Source organism: Denticeps clupeoides, chromosome 18 (assembly GCF_900700375.1).
Source record: "Denticeps clupeoides chromosome 18, fDenClu1.1, whole genome shotgun sequence".
In the NCBI taxonomy this organism is placed as follows: domain Eukaryota; kingdom Metazoa; phylum Chordata; class Actinopteri; order Clupeiformes; family Denticipitidae; genus Denticeps; species Denticeps clupeoides.
This window is the reverse complement of record NC_041724.1, coordinates 432191-451346: the sequence shown is the minus strand read 5'-3', so window position 1 is coordinate 451346 and position 19156 is coordinate 432191. Positions and strand designations below refer to the sequence as shown.

Sequence of the window (19156 nt, the reverse complement as noted above, 5' to 3'; positions counted from 1 at the left end):
TTCTTTATCAATATCACACCGTCCTCACACTTCTATTCTTTATCAATATCACACCATCCTCACACTTCTATTTTACATCAATATCACACCGTCCTCACATTTCTATTTTATATCAATATCACACCATCCTCACACTCCTAATCTTTATCAATATCACACCATCCTTACACTTCTATTTTACATCAATATCACACCATCCTTACACTTCTATTTTACATCAATATCACACCATCCTCACACTTCTATTTACATCAATATCACACCATCCTCACACTTCTATTCTTTATCAATATCACACCATCCTCACACTCCTATTTTACATCAATATCCACCATCCTCACACTCCTATTTTACATCAATATCACACCGTCCTCACACTCCTATTTTACATCAATATCACACCATCCTCACACTTCTATTCTTTATCAATATCACACCATCCTTACACTTCTATTTTACATCAATATCACACCATCCTCACACTCCTAATCTTTATCAATATCACACCGTCCTCACACTTCTATTTTACATCACACCGTCCTCACACTCCTATTTACATCAATATCACACCGTCCTCACACTCCTATTTTACATCAATATCACACCATCCTCACACTCCTATTCTTTATCAATATCACACCATCCTCACACTTCTATTTTACATCAATATCACACCATCCTCACACTTCTATTCTTTATCAATATCACACCGTCCTCACACTTCTATTTTACATCAATATCACACCGTCCTCACACTTCTATTTTATATCAATATCACACCATCCTCACACTCCTAATCTTTATCAATATCACACCATCCTCACACTTCTATTCTTTATCAATATCACACCGTCCTCACACTTCTATTCCTGGCAATAATTTCCATCGTTTAAATCCACATAATCACTACTGCATTTATTAGAATTCTTTTATTTGGCGATTCTATATTCAATATAGTCTACAACGAGTTAGTTAACTTTATACCAGTGCATGTAGAAATGAGCGTTTGTTTTTGTGATAAATAAGATAAATCGTCATTGTGTGTGCGCTGCGAGGTCCGCCCTGGTCTCGGGGTCACGGCTGTCCAATAGGGGCGCTCCTGGCTCCCCGCTCCCCGCTCCCCGCTCCGGCTCTTATTAGCGCGTCTCTGCGGGGAGAAGCCACTGCGCGGATGGAGAGGTGCGTGGATGGAGGCTCCACGACCCCGCGTGTAAAAAAAGTGGAACTTTCAGTCGGGTTTCTGTAAAACTGGACTTTACTGGACTTGACTTCTTTTGGCGCGCATGACGCCGGATGAAGGGACGCGCTGACGGGACCCGGCGGTGGGCGCCATGCGGCGGCTCCTGGAGCTCCTGGTGCTCCTGGGCAGCGTGACGTGGACGCGGGGGGAGTACTGCCACGGCTGGATGGACGGCGGCGGGAAGGTCTACCACGAGGGCTTCACCTGCCCGGAGGACTTCGACACGCTGGACGCCACCGTCTGCTGCGGATCCTGCGCGCTGCGCTACTGCTGCGCCGCGCCGGACGCGCGTCTGGACCAGAGCGGCTGCACCAACGACCGAGAGCTGGAGCAGGCGGACGTCGCGGCGCGTGAGACACTTTTACTGACACCTGTCAATCACATGACGCTGTAACATCACCGTCAAACCAGACATCAAATCTAGAACATCTCATTATCACAGTCAAATCTACCAAATCAGTCACATCATGTAATACCGTAACAATATAACATCTCATCATCGAAATAATATCACAGTCACATCATGTAATACTGTAACAATATAACATCTCATCATCGAAATAATATCACAGTCACATCATGTAATAGCGTAACAATATAACATCTCATCATCGAAATAATATCACAGTCACATCATGTAATACTGTAACAATATAACATCTCATCATCCAATTAATATCACAGTCACATCATGTAATACTGTAACAATATAACATCTCATCGTCGAAATAATATCACAGTCACATCATGTAATACTGTAACAATATAACATCTCATCATCGAAATAATATCACAGTCACATCATGTAATACTGTAACAATATAACATCTCATCATCGAAATAATATCACAGTCACATCATGTAATACTGTAACAATATAACATCTCATCATCGAAATAATATCACAGTCACATCATGTAATACCGTAACAATATAACATCTCATCATCGAATTAATATCACAGTCACATCATGTAATACCGTAACAATATAACATCTCATCATCGAATTAATATCACAGTCAAATCTACCAAATCACAGTCACATCATGTAATACCGTAACAATATAACATCTCATCATCGAATTAATATCACAGTCAAATCATGTAATACTGTAACAATATAACATCTCATCATCGAATTAATATCACAGTCAAATCATGTAATACTGTAACAATATAACATCTCATCATCCAATTAATATCACAGTCAAATCATGTAATACCGTAACAATATAACATCTCATCATCGAATTAATATCACAGTCAAATCATGTAATACTGTAACAATATAACATATCATCAAAATAATATCACAGTCAAATCTACCAAATCACAGTCACATCATGTAATACTGTAACAATATAACACCTCATCATCGAATTAATATCACAGTCAAATCATGTAATACTGTAACAATATAACATATCATCAAAATAATATCACAGTCACATCATGTAATAGCGTAACAATATAACATCTCCTTATCAAAACCACACATTAAATAAACCAAATCACACCATGTTAATGACATCATAACACACCCACCTGTAAACCAGAAGACCCGGGTTCAAACCCCACTTACTACCATCATGTCCCTGAGCAAGACACTTAACCCTGAGTGTCTCCAGGGAGGGACTGTCCCTGTAACTACTGACTGTAAGGTGCTCTGGACAAGGGTGCCTGGTAAATGCTGTAAATGTAAATGTATTGCACATGAACTTTATCAATTTTACTGAAACGCTGGACTTGCTGTGTACAGTAAACAGTGTTTATGTTTTCACGGCCGCCATGGGAGTTATTTTTACTCATATGAATCACTTTCGCAGAATATTAAATGCAGAAATATTCATGTTCTCCAGCTGGTTTTATAGCAAAGCCGCTGACCGCGGGTGAGCCGGGCGTCCCCAACAAACATGATTTATTCCCAGATGTGGCCAGGAAATGAGGCAGATTAGGGTGCCGCGACGTTCTCAGCGGGAACTCCTGCTGAAGAACCACGTTTACGGAGGGATGAGGGACTTTAACTTGAAGCATAAAACCAGGGTTCCCCCAGGTCAGGGAATTTGTGGAATATCAGGGAATTTCAGTAAAGAATTTCCAGAGAGGGACAATCAGGGAATAATCCGGGAATTTTGTAACCAAAACCTGACGGCTATTTATGCAGCTTTTTTTTTTTTTTTTTTTTTTTTGAACCAGTGAGGCTTCGACGTGCGTCCTTACTCACTAACTCACCAAACATGCCGGCCAAGTGCACGTTCCCAGATACTTGGCTGAAGAATTTAAGCAGCCAGACATTCTATTGGACTTGTCTTTATGTGGGAGGTCATGGGAATTCTGAGTGGGAACCCTGGAAAACACCCCCAGATCAGGAGGTGTTAAAGTGTGGCGTGAAGTATTACACAGCGTGTAAATGTCTGGGATTAACGATGATGGTACGTAGCTGAGTTTCGTGCGTTTTTCTCCCACACAGAGCCCGTGTACGTCCCCTTCCTGATGGTGGGCTCCATCTTCGTGGCGTTCGTGGTGGTGGGCTCGCTGGTGGCCGTCTACTGCTGCACCTGCCTGAGACCCAAGCAGCCCACGCCGCAGCCCATCCGCTTCTCCCTGCGCAGCTGCCAGGGCGAGACCATCCCCATGATCCTCACCCCGGCCCCGCCCAGCCTGCGCACCCCGTCCCGCCAGTCCAGCACGGCCACCACCGGCTCCAGCTCGGCGGGCGGGGGCTCCCTGCGCCGCTTCTCCCTGGGCCAGGTGGACGGGCGGGCGCAGACCGCCGCCGCCAGCAGCCAGGGCGCCATGCCGCCGCCGCCCTACACCTCCCCCACCGCGAACCTGACGCAGGCGTTCGGCCACGCCCACCTCCACGCGCCGCAGGCCGCCGCCTACCTGCTGCCCCAGCAGTTCTTCTTCCCCCTGCAGGCGGAGCCCTACCCCGGCGCCAAGGGCTTCACGGACTTCAGCCAGAACTGAGGGGTCCCCCGAGAGTCTCTTTTCACCCCACTTTCTCACTCCCGTCAAAACGACTTTTCAAAAGGACAGAAATAAAAAAGTGAAGCGCTCAGAAACGTGGAATAAACTTTTATTTTCCTTCTTCCTCCAGTCGGCTCCGTTTTATTCTCTAGAATATACAGCGCGGCTCAAACATGATCATAAATACCGAATAAATACCTGATCTTCCAGAAATGTGTCATGTGATCCACCATCGGTCAAACTATTACTATTAGAATATTTTTAAACACGCAGCGTCTCTGATCTCTGCTGCATAATTAAAAAAAAAAAGTATAAATAACAAGTCCTGATGATAATTATGCTATCTATTTATCTAAAGATGGAAAAATGTCATTTTCCTGTTTAGAATCTGGCATGTCCTGATTTGTCCTGGGAAAGTGACCTGCTCCGGCGCTCCGACAGAACATCTGATATATTCTGCTGAAAAATAATGAATTTCTAGTCGATGGAAAGCAGGTCTGATTCTTGTCATGGTGCATCTGAATAACGAAGCAACTCACACCGGGTTTTGGTTTCCGTTCCAGTTTATTCCAGTAAGTCCTTTATGGCAGTAAAAGACAGAACACTTAGATTTCCGCAGTCCCAACATGCTGAACAATCAAACAGAAGACATAGAAACATTTTCATAAAAGAAGAAAAGCCTGGAAACAAATCAGAAAAAGTGCATTTACTTCTTGATAAAAGTGTCCAACACGAGAGAACTCCGAGTACAGTCAACACGTAAAAACGGATTCCGCTTTTCCCCGCACATGCAGCCACGAACATGGATAATGGTTCCGGTCGGGGGGGGATTTAAAAAAAGAGCAACAGTCACTCGTCACGACAACTTCCACGTGTGAGGACCGCTGGCCAGCGAGAAGGAAGGACGACCGCGTTCGGAATATCGAGAAAGTTCTAGATAGGACAGGTATACATGTAGTAGCAGAACCATGAGCATCCACCGTGCAACAAGCGCCACAGACGGCGGCCTGAGGGTCGGGGGGTCGGGGGTCAAACCTCACCGAACCTCACCACCCGACCACCGAGCCGCATGAAGTTCGCGTCATGATTACTCGGCTCACAAAAGGTCTAATTATGTTACAAAAATCTCTAAAAACTCAAGGTATGCGAGGATCAGGAAAATTGACAGGAATTGTAAAATATCAATAAAACAATATTGTGATCTAAAAAAAAAAAAAAAAAAAAAAGACTGATAATAAATTTGACATTTTAGCCACGTTGTATTCAGCTCAGTAGTTTGGATTTTAACAGTCAACACACACACAGTCATGCAGCCGTACACAGTAGATGACCATGAACCGTACAGTCATGCAGACACACACACACACACACACACACACACCATCCGTCAGACAGAGGACAACAACAATGACACACACACACACACACACACACACTCTCATGCACATGCAGCGAACACACTTCTAACCCACAGTACAGCCTGCTCTCCCACAGGGAGAAGAAAGCAAACACACACTCACACACACACACACACACACACACACAGCATAAATTAAAGAAGCGTTAATATTCAAGTCAGCAAGAGATTTTAGTCACACACACGGAGAGAAAGCAGATCATTCACCACGTCGTAGAAGAAACGAGGACAAAAAGCTGATCGTTCCAAAAACCCAGACCTGTCCAAATATAAAAATACAAATTTCACAGACCGACTGTAGACACAATGTGGTTTCAATACTGTGTGGATTTCTTCTCGCCGTCAGCTAATGGCACTTATGTTTGAAGGACAGACCCTCCGTTCGGGAGGGACGGGGGTTATAAAGAACAGCCGCCGTCCTCGGCGCACGCGAACTCGACCAGGTCGTCGTCCTGGGCCTGGACCAAAGGGCCCACGGTGGACGTGGCCAGGAGCACTGGAACGAAACATCAAATCAGAACGCGTCAGCTGGTGGGGGAGGAGCCACCACGACACCAACACAACACCAGCAGCAGCAGAGCGAAAGCGAGGACGAGGACTGCGCGCGAACATCTCGGTGTAAACGGTGCCGTAAGAACGTTTGGGATTTGAGATTGTCTGATAGAAGGCGTCTCCCTCCGTCCCCCCACGGAACAACAATGGACTGAGATAAAAACGCTGCGTACACAACTAGAGCGCGGTGAATACTTCAGGCAACGGCTTTAAAAATCGTCCTTCCTCTTTTTTTTTTTTTTCTTCTTCTTCTTCTTCCCTTCTTACGAAATCCCTCTCTCCTTCTCCTCCTCTCCGGCCAGGATTACGCGGCCCGGCATCCCGTCAGGTTAAAGGAGCAGAGCGGCGGGCTCGGCTGGGAAGCTTCACCACTCGCTGGTGCGCTGCTTGGTGGTGTCGTAGGCGCGGATCACCTCGGACTGGGACACCACACCGTTCTCGTCCTGGGAGAACGCGTATCCGTCTGCGGGGAGGGACAGGACCAGAGTCAGTCAAGGCAACGCGGACCAAGGAAGAACCACCGACACACACAAACTGGGGCGGAACAAGACCTCCATCTGACCCCTCTGACCCCTCACTCACCTCGAGTGCCATGTGACATCGGCAAATAGCTGCCGGCTTGGCTGCCGCATGCATGAGGCCGGCGGGAGGAGTGCATTGTGGGAAATGACATTGTGGGAACATTTAATAAAAGCTACACGACTACTGAGTTAACACGGCACCACACACAGGAAGGGGGGGGTGGGATCGGCCTCCAGGGATCTAACGGGATTTGGGGTGTTTGGGGGGGGGCGTTACGGCTAAAGGAAAATGCCAGAAAACGTGTCAGACTACATATGACCGTCTCCCATCCCCTCCTACAAACAACAAAAAAAACACACAAACAAAAGGCGTCAGCAAAACCGGAACGTAAAATGCAGAAAAACACGAAGCCGTCCGTCCAATCGGAGGACCGGGGGGGACAAGCGGTTACCTGTTCCAACGCCACCACTGAATTAAACTCGGTTTTCGCAGGTCAGTATGTTGATGGCACACACACACACACACACACACACACACACACACAGGCGGTGTCGGTCGCGTGGACTTACGCAGGAGGTTCTGCTGCATGGAATCGGAGCGGTACAGGTTGACCGTGCTCTTCTTGAAGACGTTCTTGAGAAGCTGGGCTCGTTCGGTCAGGCTGGAGATGAGACGGAGGGAGGACATAAAGACCAGAGAGTCAACCAGTCACCAGGCCGCTGCCCGGCCACGCCCGGCCACGCCCGGCCACATGAAACTGGACGTGTTAAAACGCGGCCGGCTCACAACTCCACGAGTCTTCGCGTTGATTTAACACGTGGTCAGGAACGACTGGACCGCTATCCGGTTTCTCATTCCTCACACGCACACCGGGGATTTTACCAAAACAGCGGCCCAGACTTCAGAACGTGAAGAAAGTGAGCGACACGAGAGCAGCGTTGTACCTCTTCCCATGCACCACAGCTCCAGGGTCTTTAGACAGGGCTTCCAGCTCCTGGACCTCGTCCACCAGCGTCTTAAAGCAGGCCTTCTTTATCCTGCGGAGAAAGCACATGTATCGGCATTCATTCTGAACACGCGGTGAAATAAGCTCCACCGCACAGCAGAAAGAATACGAGATCATACGAAATATTAATAAAAGGCGGGAGCCCTGTTAGCATGTTCTGGGAAGACCTACTGCGGTTCCTGGCACACGGACCAAGAGGAGATAAGGAGGACACTCACACTTTGTAGGCAACATCAAACGCCAGGGACGTGACCGGGACGAAGAACAGGCCCATCCAGAACACGCCCGAGTTGAACATCATATCCGCCTGGAAAACGGACACACGTTCGTTCCGTCAGGACACCGACTGACGTAATCGTTTAAACTGATCTTTAATAAAGCTGTCAATCATTTTTAAAAAAAAAAAAAGGTAGCTGATTAATCACTATTAATTATTAAGACTAAAGCTTGGAGTAATATTTGAAACTTTTACAGATAAATACGCAGAGTTTCCCCGAATCAGTGGGGTTTACTGCACGTTAAGCGTCTGACACGCCGCCCTCAAGTAAATAATAAAAATAAAATGTCGTTCTGAAGGAAAGGGGAAGATCTTCAGGAAGTTCGAATGAAGCTACGCAGCTCCCCGACTGATACTCAGACGGAGAGATTTATCATGAGGAAAAGCGAGAGGGAGTTAACGGGACGAAGGGCTTTATTAATACGAGGCAGGTTTGGAATTGGCAGAGTTGCCGTGTGTTGAGGGCCCGACAAAGACAGATCGTCTGCGCCGCTCCCTGCCAAAATAAACCGGGAGATAGAATGAGCCTGGGCTGCAAGAAGCGATGGAGAGACGAAACCCTTCATCACCTCGAATTCCCTCCCACAGGAGGCTGTCCGCAACTCGCCCCGCCCTGGCGCGTCGGTCTGGACGGGACGTGCTGATCCCACCTGTTGGTTTTGGCCCCTAAACTGTCAGTCATTAGATGTCAAAGAGCGAAACATCCACTCGCAATTTGCTCTACAAGCTCATGCCACTTGGCAGAACTGGACAATGGTCCTCCTGTAACGGGAAGCAGGTAGGACGGGGACACACACCCCTCAGTGTCAGAGTTGCTGGAATTAGCTAATCTGTTCCTCATTATGGGGCAAATGGGCTTTGATGTCTGACAAAACATGAGGGAAAAGGAAATCCCAAAATGGCTTCCACCCCACAGCCCTGGACACCGAGCGGCGGTGGGAGCATATCCAGAGAAAATAGCCAGGAATCGGGATACTTTCACGGCAGAATGAGGTGCAGCTGCTCGGCGCAGTTTTCCCCCACGATTCCGGAACATGCGAAATAAATCACGTACGGGCCGAGCGTCGATTTGAACCCCAACACATTCCTTTTAATTTGAGATATTCCGTGTGACAGTAACGGGATGTGACGGGGTTTTAAACACTAATAAACTGGCCCGAAGGGGTCCGCGGGGACGTCAGCAGCTGAAGGGCCTCGTGTTTTGACAGAACATCAGCTACTTCAGGGGCCACAGGAGACACGGCGCCTGGCGAAGAGACCTCGTTTTGGTTAAAAAAATGCTTTTTCGTTTTAGATTTTTACTAGATGGTGCTAGTCATGGATGGACAACCAGCGACGCGGCTGCACTGCTTATACGTACATTCCGCTCAGAGATGCGCTGTATTAGCCACCAGGATGGGGGAGCAGACACACGTACATGTGTCATTTGTAATATGAAACAGCATATATACTTTACGTACATATTTTTAATTGCAACTTAAACAAAACTGCTAAAACTTAGTTGGGGTAATCAACTCCTTACTGGTTTAAATATTCAAAATTATAGCCAATCACTAAAAAGAAAAAAAAGTCTAAGAACAGATAACGTATTATTTATAAATGGCTTAAGACTGAAGGCGCCACAGCCGCACGTCCAGGAATGTTAATGTATGCAGCTGTGATTGTCAGGAGGCTATTCACCATGTGCCTGGGTTTTATACAAACTAAAGCAATTGGAAGCCAATTTACTCCCTCCTCCATCTAAATGGGCGCTCACACACACACACACACTCTCCTGATCATTAAATTCATCATTACACCAGGGCTGGGGTTACCATATCTATTAGCATATATAGTTCAAATAAAGTTTAGTCTATGAGAAAAATAAGTCAACAAAATGCAAAAACAAGATGTGTGTACTGTGAGCTATTCGGAGTTTGTGTCTTGTAGTTGCACTGAAGACCTGCAGAGGTGACCGTGAGTTCCTTGACCTCAGACCTTGCATCAAGGTCATATGCCAGAGAAACTAGTCAGATTCAGCGAGAGTCAGAAAGAGTGTCTCAGATTCAGCGAGAGTCAGATTCAGCGAGAGTCAAATTCAGCGAGAGTCAGATTCAGCGAGAGTCAGATTCAGCGAGAGTCAGATTCAGCGAGAGTCAGATTCAGCGAGAGTCAGATTCAGCGAGAGTCAGATTCAGCGAGAGTCAGATTCAGCGAGAGTCAGATTCAGCGAGAGTCAGATTCAGCGAGAGTCAGATTCACTCAGTGAGAGGGAGTCAGTGAGAGTCAGCCAGCGAGTCAGAGAGCCAGCAAGTGAGAGAGACAAACCCTCCTTCTCCTGCTCGCTCCATCCTCCATGATAGACTTCCTCGAAGAGAAGAGAGAAACCAACAAAAACATGCCTAACTCAACCCAGCCCGGCAGACGGCTCCTCTGGAAGTCATTTACAAATGTTCTTTAGCCATGGAACATGCCTGCATTTCTGAGCTCTCCCCCCACGTGGATGATGGTTGTGAAGTGGTTTAGGGGAAAAGCTGCCTGGCCCCCAGCACCAAAGTTGATACTGAGATTTGCAACAGATCCCTTAATTTACAGCAGGGACACAAACCACAACCATTGAACATGAGTTGCATAGAAAACCAGAATGACCACGGCATCTCCTGCTGACACGTTTATTCCAGAGAAACATTCAGGGATGTTGAACAATTCTGACCTGAGACAGAGAGGAGGTCGTACGTCTTAAATCAGCGTCAGAAAAAGGATTCATTAATATTATTGGATTACATTTAAGAGTTCTGCAATATTGCATCAGAGTGGACTGGCCAAGGTGCCACTGAGGTGCCGTTGATGAAGGTCCCGTCTCCACACGCTGCTCCCCGGGCGCCTGTCATGGTGCCCACTGCTCACCGAGGGTGACGGTTAAATACAGAGGACACGTAGGCTGCAGCGTCTCCGGAGAGGGACAGTGGCGCAGCGGTGGCAGTAACACGAGACCTTGCTGGAATTCCTCTCTCTGTGAGCCTCTGGGCTGCTCCTCGCTCTCAGGTGTCACCAGGCCACCTTGGTGCGTGGTGAGCTGCACGGAGTGGCATTGGGTTACCTGAGGCCCGGGGGGAACACGGAACCTGCAAGAAGCCACCTCGTATTCACAACGCAGAGCAGCTACGGAGCGGCAAATGGGCCAAGTGCGTGGGAATTGCCGGACTTTTCCAAATACAGGCAGAACTGCAGGCTGGAAAAGGAGGCCGGGAGACGGAATGTGAAGGAGCTTCTGGGCGAGGTGGTAAACACCAGGCTGAGGACGTTTAGCTCTAATAACGACTAACTGGTTCCATTACGTGATTATAAGGTGCAACCAGACAAGAATCCCTTCAGCCTGGAGGCGCTGAAGTGAGATTCGCAGGTGTGAGGTTACGGTCGCTCTTTCAGCGAAATGAGCATCTGAGGGTGTCTCTGAAGGTGTTCATCCTGGGGTCTGTGGGTATCACCGGAGGATGTGGCTTTCGGTTGGCTGGTCAATTTCGTATTTTAAAAAAGGAATAAAAAAAGATGCACTGTTTATGTGTTTATGTCGTAATACAACATGACTGTCATTTATGGACCAGCACCTTTATATAAAATGTGGACATGTTGAAGCTTGGTGGAAAGTCATGCGTCATGTACATAACGTCCAGCTCTCCTACACGTTCTCCTAATGTTCTAAACTGATTCTGAATCTTATACGCACGTATGCAGATAAAAAAAACTATGTGACTGTGAGTGTGTGTGTCTCACCTCTCCGGACATGTCTGGAGCCAGAGGGATGAGGGGCCAGAGTGACGAGTAGATGGAGAAGAAAACCACCCACAGGCCAATGCTGCCCCAGATGGCAATATGACTGAACTAGAAAGGAGGGAGAAACGTTCCCATTACCAGCAGCAGTAAAACCGAGAAGACAACCAACCTGGGACTGGACCTCCTAACGGTGGTAAAATGTTCTCTTATTTACTGGGTGAGCATTTTCACACGCTGGGCTTTCCAGCAGGCCTGAAAGACTTCCTCTGTTGAGCTTAACGTTCACTGTTACATAGACTGTCGTTTGTGGAATGAGCCTGTATGTAAATAGTCAGTGGGGTTAAAAATCCACGTTCAACGCTAACGTCTAATCATGTGTTGAACCTCCATTCAACCCAAACACTCCACTAGTCAACCAGTGACACCACCATATTGAGAAAGTCCCCCCACTCACCATGGTCCAGGATGAGGTCTCCAGTCCAGCTTTCAGACATACAGTGATCACCACAAACTTGTGTGCACACACACACACACACACACACACACACACACACACAGAGAAAGAAAGCAGAGGACAATCATGACACACCCACATCATAGTAAGGTGAGAAATTTGCCAAAATAAATCGATGAAGAATGTCCCAGGAGACCCCCCATTCTAGCCGCAACTCAAGACACTGATTGGGGGGCACGGCGGGGACAAAGCAATGCTTCATGGGAAATGGCGGTTCCAAACCCACAAAAACTTACTGTATAAACCATGTTTCCCAAGAGCAGGTAGTCGGGGGTCTTCCCGTTCCCGAAGACCGTATCTGCGAGGAGAGGAGCGAGATGAAAAGCGTTTAGGAGCGAGCAGGCAGGTTTAAAAGAGAGGAGCCTGGGACCGGAGGGGAGGTTGTAGCCGCAGAGTAAACAGCGAGGTGCTCTGGATAATAACCAGGGATCTTCTCCCATCCGACAAAACTGGCGTCACCAGAGCACCATCATCATACATGACATTCGTCATCTGGACACTGGCAGCGAATAAAAAAAATATTCGCTCATTAGTGGCGACGAGTGAAGATTTTCCTCGTTTTAACCAAAAAAAAAGGCTGTTTTGGAAGGACGACCCCTCCCCCGCTGCTGGCTTTCTGAATTGTCACGTCTGTGAGAGTGTGTGTGTGTGTGTGTGTGTGTGTGTGCGCGTGTTGAGGCCTGGCCGACAGCCTGTCAATCACGCTGAGGGCTTTCTCCGCTTTGTTTAGAGAGCAGGCCCAAACCTGTGTGGTCCCGACATCAGCCGGCCAAACCGACAGCCGAGTTCCGCCCCGTTCCTGCGGACCACAGGCTGAGTCCGGAGCTGCTGAGAGTGTGTCAGCGGCGAGGTGTGTGTGTCTTACGTATGTGTCTATACATGTGCTTATTTGCATATATATATATATATATGTGTGTGTGTGTGTGTGAGTGTGTGTGTGTGTGTGGTGAACTGACCGTGCTGGAAGGCCTTGAGGGGAAACCAGAAGAGGATGACCGAGTGGAAAAGGCCGTTCAGACAGTGAGCCCAGAAGACCTGTGAGGAGAAAGAGACCGGGAGGCATGAGAAACACGGCGGCCAAAAAGAAGCCCGCCCCCCTCTCTTCCCGACCCTCGACCCGGGCCCATTGTGTGCGCCCAGCACCGGGCTAAGTGGTGGTTTTGTTGGGTCTCGCTGCTGAATGGAAACCCCGCTGACAGACACTCCATATATCCTCCTGTGTGTGTGTGTGTGTGTGTGTGTGTGTGTGTGTGTGTGTGTGTGTGTGTGTGTGTGTGTGTGTGAGAATGGGGGCTTCATTCCACCTGAACCACCCAGAATAATCTTCCAATGTGGCATGAATGTGATAAAACGTGTGAGTAAAATGAAAAAATGTTGTGTGTGTGTGTGTGTGTGTGTGTGTTTGTGTGTGTGTGTGCAGCCCCGTGAGATCATATGGACTTTGGATGCGCTCATTTCCCTCACCAAAGCCACCGTGTTGCAGATTTACATTATGCACCGACGTGGCCAAACGAAACACTAATGGGCAATGTAGCATGAAACAGCCGTGAAATCCACCGGGCCAGGCCACCATCCGCAAGCCCCGCCCCCTCCCTCCAAAAACAAAACCACGGCAGAACAATAACACCGACCCTGACGCCAAAATGCAGCATACGCTTTACTGTTATGGAAATTATTATTATTTGACTAGACTACACACCATAATAATCATGATCATCACAACGAACTTGTAAAACAGCCGAAAATGAGAAGCACGTAGATGTTTATTTCTTTATGTTAATATCCAGGGGGGGTTGAAGATTTTGACTGGTAGTGTGAGTGTGTGCGTGTTGTATTGTGATGGAATCTGGTCGTTTATACCTGCCTCCTGATGCGTGGAATTCTTCAACACAAACTGCTACAAAATCTGACTAAAAATGAGTAAAGATAACGTGTGTGTGTGTGTGTGTGTGTTGGCCCGGACGATTAGAAGCTCGGCTCTGCAGGCAGAATATTGTCCAGCGAAGCGGCAGGGTGTGAAATTAGAGAATGACGCAGGGCTTGAGTTGATCTGCTCTCCATCATTCGCTCTCGCTGGCCCCAGGACCTGACCTTTACTTCGGTCTAAACAAAGCAAAGCCTGGGGCACCACACACACACACACACACACACACACTCTCTGGGACTGATGGTTTCACCCCATGGCAGAGGAAGTATAACCAGCAGGACACACTCCTCCCAAAACGCCGGCACGAGGATCAAAAATGATCATGAAATCAATAAACTCAGCCATCCCCGCCCTGAGACACCCTGCCCCCGTTCCGCAGCAGGTTGCTGAGAATCTGCTTCTCAACACCACATGGAGGGACGTGCTTCATAGGCAGAGACGGGGTCAGATGAAGGGTGTCTGTGTGTGTGTGTGTGAGGATCAAATAAAATCCAGATAAAATAAAACAGGCAATCCAGCATGAAATAGCCAGTTTATATCAACCAAAATCTTATTTACAAAATGTTAAGGGTTTTTTTTTTTTTTTTTACTACACATGCTACACATTAGCGCGCTTCAAAATATTTGAATCTGCTGGAAAAAAAAAAAAAAAGGTCATTCGTTTTTGTCATTTAATTGAACAATTTAGGCCTTCATATATGATTCATGCATTAAATGAAAAGTTGTTGACTGCGAAAGATAGATAGTTTAATCGACACATTTTTAAATCTTCATATTTTTTAGATATGGTTTGGAAGTTAAAATAACAAGGGAAAGCGAAGAGAAAGAGAAAGAGAAGGAGAAAGTGTGTGCGAGGGGTTGGCTGCAGAACGGTGAAGGCAGGATTAAAAAGCGTCACACTCTGGGGTCTCTCGGGGGAACTGGGGACACTGGCCATTTATTAGGCCACTTGTGTGTCAGGAATATGTAATTAAAAGTGAAACGGGACACAGCGAGGAGCGCTTTAAAATGTTCCGAGCAGTCTGGCCCACGCCCACCTCATCTCTCCTCACAGCACAAGGCCTTAATTCACAAAGACAAGTATCTGCGGAGCACAAAGGAGCCAGACGTGCAGAACGAAAAAGGTTTTAGTGGAATTCCTGCTGGATTTGAGCACCTTGCCTTGGGCCAAGAGCCACAAGAGGGTCCACTTTTTCATAAAAACACTGTCCAAGTTCCCGTTAAATGGGCTGGTTCAACTTCAAAATCACTTCAAAAAAAGGTCCCCAAGTGTCACCTTCAAAAAAGGTCCCAAAAAAATTGGTTTTCTTCAAACTTCACAGATAAGTAATTTATGGTCATTTAAATTTTACATTTCTGGCATTTACCAGACCCACTTATCCACAGCGCCTTACAATCTGTTACACGGACAGTCCCCCTGGAGACCCTTTACTTTTATTTAGCAGACGCTTTTATCCAAAGCGACTTACAAGAGGAAGACACCAGCAATTCTCGTTCAAGACCCTCAGGATTAAAGGTCCCCTGACATGACTTTGTAAGGTTATTTAACATTAATCCGAGTTCCTCCAGCCTGTCTACGGTCCTGCGGTGGCTAGAAATGGCGGTCGGTGTAAAGAGTGTTTTGGTCGTTCTGCTTCACCGTTCAGAGAGCGGCAGCTCAGACGGTCGGACCTGGAATTTGTCCCCTTATGACGTCATAAGGGAAAAGGTGTCCTCCCGTGTCTCATGCTTTTTCCGCCCAGATAATTTCCTGCCCCTCCCCTAAAACATCACCTCCACCGACCGTCATGGCTTCCAAACGTCTTGTTCAGGGGCCTTGAACCTGGGTTGGTAGGCTACTTCCCAACCTGCTAACCTCCTCTTTATTTAACCAGACAGTGCTTGTATACAAACTCTCTCCCTCTCTGGGGTCGGCGCAGGGCGTGACCCCTGCTGCCGCGCTGCCAGACGCGGGTCTCCACGCCTGTGGAGGGGGCAGCGGGCGATGGCTTTATTAACAGCAGGGGGACAAAACGTCCATATAGTCACCTACAATGTGAGCAAGTTCATGGTTCTAAAGCAATTTACCTTGGTGTTGAATCCCATTGCATTCTGGGACGTCTTATAAAGCTCCGGGTACTTCAGCATGTTCTCTTTCCGACAGGAGCGCTCGAAAATCCCAAGAGTCAGAGGTGGCAAGGCCGTGAAGATCTGGTTTAAAACAAACAAGAGCATTTCCTCATTTATAACGCGTCCTTACGTTTCAAAACGATTTTCCCTGCAGGGGTTTAACAGGAAGGTCTAACGGCATTCCGGAATTCCGCTGCCATGTGCGACACTCGTTTTTTTATCTTCGCTTGCGCGGCTGCGGCGGGAGTCGTGGCGCAGGCCCCGCCGGGGTCAGGCGGGACCCGGGGACATGCTCCACTGAACTCTTGAGGCGGAGACGGACGGGTGGATGTGGTCCGCTGCGTCCAGCAGACCCCCGCAGAGGTGCAGGAATTCCTCCCGCTTTAGATAAAGAGAAAGTGGAGCCGGGAGCGTTTCCACCGCTCGGGAGGAGCAGTGAGGCATGGAGATGGGCTGATTAAAAAACAGAAGATTGTATATCTTCCCTCTGCTTTCTCTCAGTGTCCAGGCACCAGTCCAGCATGGTGACAACATTAAAAAAGCACTAGAGATATTAAAGTATTATAACCAGAGACCATTGCTGAGCAAATGGAACCATCAATCAACACTGCAAAATTATATAACATTAATAAAGAGATTTTCCATTATAATTGTACAGCATTAATAAGAAATTCGTAGCGATCCGGCCTGGAGGATTTGGATGAATGAAATATAAACACTCCACACCGAACTCATCTCATCACCATCTCCCCCTGTTGAGCTCCTTCACGCGGGAAACGTGACACATGCATTAGTTTTACAAGGTTCCCAGTACGGTTCCCTGCGGGACTCCCATTAAACCAAATCGCACTGAATAATTGGACTTGTGTTTTCGGGCCAACCTGTTGCTCCATCATCCCGCGTTAACCAGTCTCTGCGGGGCACGCAACGCTGTTGTTCTTGCACATTCAAGACATACTTGAGGGCACGGGGGGAATATGTTCTTGACAACAGGTCATAAATAAACGGGAGGGTTTTCAGGATGTCGATGACACGGCCTCACAAAGAGGGTCCCGGGCGGGGGGGAGGTGCTGAAGCTAACGGGTTTCTGGCCTTGGTACAATCAAAGGGAGACTCACCACGTTGTAAAGTCCGATACACCAGCGCTCAAACAGAATCTGACCGGAGAAGCCGTTGACAAAGGCGAACCAGATCTGCAGGAGGAAAGACATAAGGAAACAGTTCAACTTCCTTCCTTTATTTTCTTCATAAATTTGTTTCCTGTATATGTGTTATATTATATATACATTTCATGCATCTAGTGCTTTTTTTTTTTTTATTGAAATGTGGTCCCATTTTAATCCAGAACGTTTTCACATATTAAAAAAAAAATAAAATAAAATAAAAAGGTCAACACGTGCGTGAGAATCGGATATGGAAACGGTCCTCGGCTCGGCCCCCTCGTTCAAATCACTGATAGTCGCGTACAGAGCCTCGCCCCCGAGCCAGTCGGCATCAGAGGCCAACACACTGGCGTCTGGTGAGGCTCCGCAGCCGACCCCAATTACCCATGAGCCCCAGTTGGGGGCTCGGTGACGGAGAATCAGCGGATCTTTTAGTTTGCTGGTGTTAACAACAAAGTTAGGTTTATGTAACTTAAAGAGAGACATTTCTATATCATGAATTTTAAGGCAATGGTATCTAAGCTCTGATCTTTCGATGGACTGCTTTTTAAACATCTGCCTGGAGGGACGACCGTCCACAGGAAGTGGCTGAAGCGAGGCATGGGCCGTGTGAAGTGATACGAGTGGGAACATGTAGATGAGATCCTCTCTCTCTCCTTGTGCTTTTGTTTGGTTAACCATTAGCATGAACCTGGTGGCCTTACCCATCTTCCAGGAACAGTTACAAAACCGAGGAGACCAGGAATCATTTCCCTCGTCGTCAAGCCGTATTTCCCCCAAACACAGACCAGCTTCTCAGCTCCGCTTTTCAACGCCATGTTCAAGTTGAAGGGATCTAATCATGTGGACAGCAGGTGAGGAACAAGTAACTAGACTACGGGGTTGAAAACAACTACCTGCAGGTTGGGCATTCCAGTGAAGTGTCCGTCCCCGACCCACACAGGCGGGAATTTCTTCGCTTCATTTCACGTCATTATGAAGGCATGAATTGCTACAAATTCTTGGTTTTGACAACACGCCCCCCCCCAACCCCACCTTCCCAGCACCCCCGCTGCGTTCTTCTCGTGCGAGCGCATGCGTGAAAACGTTCTGAAAACACGGGCCCGTCACCCCCGCTGCTGATCCCCTGGGGTGAAAGGCGGACGCCATTCGCAGGCGGGCTGCGCAGCCGCCACGGGTCCGAGTTCCCCCCCCCTGCGTCGTTCCCGGGTAGTAAAGTGGTTGGAATAAAGCAAGAGAGTGAAAAAGCGACTTCAGAGGCAGATGCATTCATCTGCTCATTAGGGCGAGGACGGGGACGAAGGCCTTTCACTCCGCCGCGGATCCTGTTCAGCGTAGGGGCGTGGCCAGTTTCTCCCACCACTGCACATTCTGAAAAAGGGCAGAATAACGCGGCGAAGGAGGAGGGGCCTGGCCGCCACGGAGCCTCGCTGCATATTCATCAGCGGAACAAAAAAAAAAAAGCGAGAGCTTCTCCCCCGTTTGTCCCAGGACTGTGGCGGACGGCCGGGTGGGAGTGATGTTTGTCCTCGCTCCCTGCCAGGCCCTAAAAATGCAAACCGGCCTCCTTATCCTTTCCATCATTTAGAAATCGGAGAGAAAGAAAGGTCCGAATGAAAGGCGAAGGGGAACAAGAGGGGCCGGAGAGAAGGAGTCCGGGCACCAGGCCTCTCCGGCTCACGCGGCTCAATGGGGCTCTTGTAAT

The 19156-nt window shown here is 47.9% G+C and overlaps 2 protein-coding genes across 7 annotated transcripts in view; one reads left to right on the top strand and one right to left on the bottom strand.

The window, feature by feature from the left end:
* The first annotated feature begins 1154 nt into the window (after positions 1-1154).
* On the top strand, positions 1155-4340 carry shisa3 (shisa family member 3). Its single transcript, XM_028960086.1, has 2 exons — positions 1155-1590; positions 3712-4340. The coding sequence occupies exons 1-2, from the start codon at positions 1332-1334 to the stop codon at positions 4209-4211; spliced, it is 759 nt and encodes a 252-aa protein (XP_028815919.1). The 5' UTR covers positions 1155-1331; the 3' UTR covers positions 4212-4340.
* Positions 4341-4756: 416 nt separating this feature from the next.
* atp8a1 (ATPase phospholipid transporting 8A1) overlaps positions 4757-19156 on the bottom strand; it is a 50995-nt gene continuing 36595 nt past the window's right edge. For 5 of the 6 annotated variants that reach the window (XM_028960079.1, XM_028960082.1, XM_028960078.1 and 2 more), the window contains 10 exons: positions 17407-17481; positions 16247-16369; positions 13209-13287; positions 12489-12550; positions 12193-12249; positions 11739-11846; positions 7927-8015; positions 7647-7739; positions 7272-7363; positions 4757-6643 (listed from right to left, as the gene is read on the bottom strand). In XM_028960079.1, the coding sequence (XP_028815912.1) occupies positions 6546-6643; positions 7272-7363; positions 7647-7739; positions 7927-8015; positions 11739-11846; positions 12193-12249; positions 12489-12550; positions 13209-13287; positions 16247-16369; positions 17407-17481 (876 nt within the window). In that variant the 3' untranslated portion in view covers positions 4757-6545. Of the gene's footprint in view, positions 6644-6762; positions 7038-7271; positions 7364-7646; positions 7740-7926; positions 8016-11738; positions 11847-12192; positions 12250-12488; positions 12551-13208; positions 13288-16246; positions 16370-17406; positions 17482-19156 lie in introns of all 6 variants that reach the window. The other variant, XR_003743011.1, reaches the window with a different exon arrangement.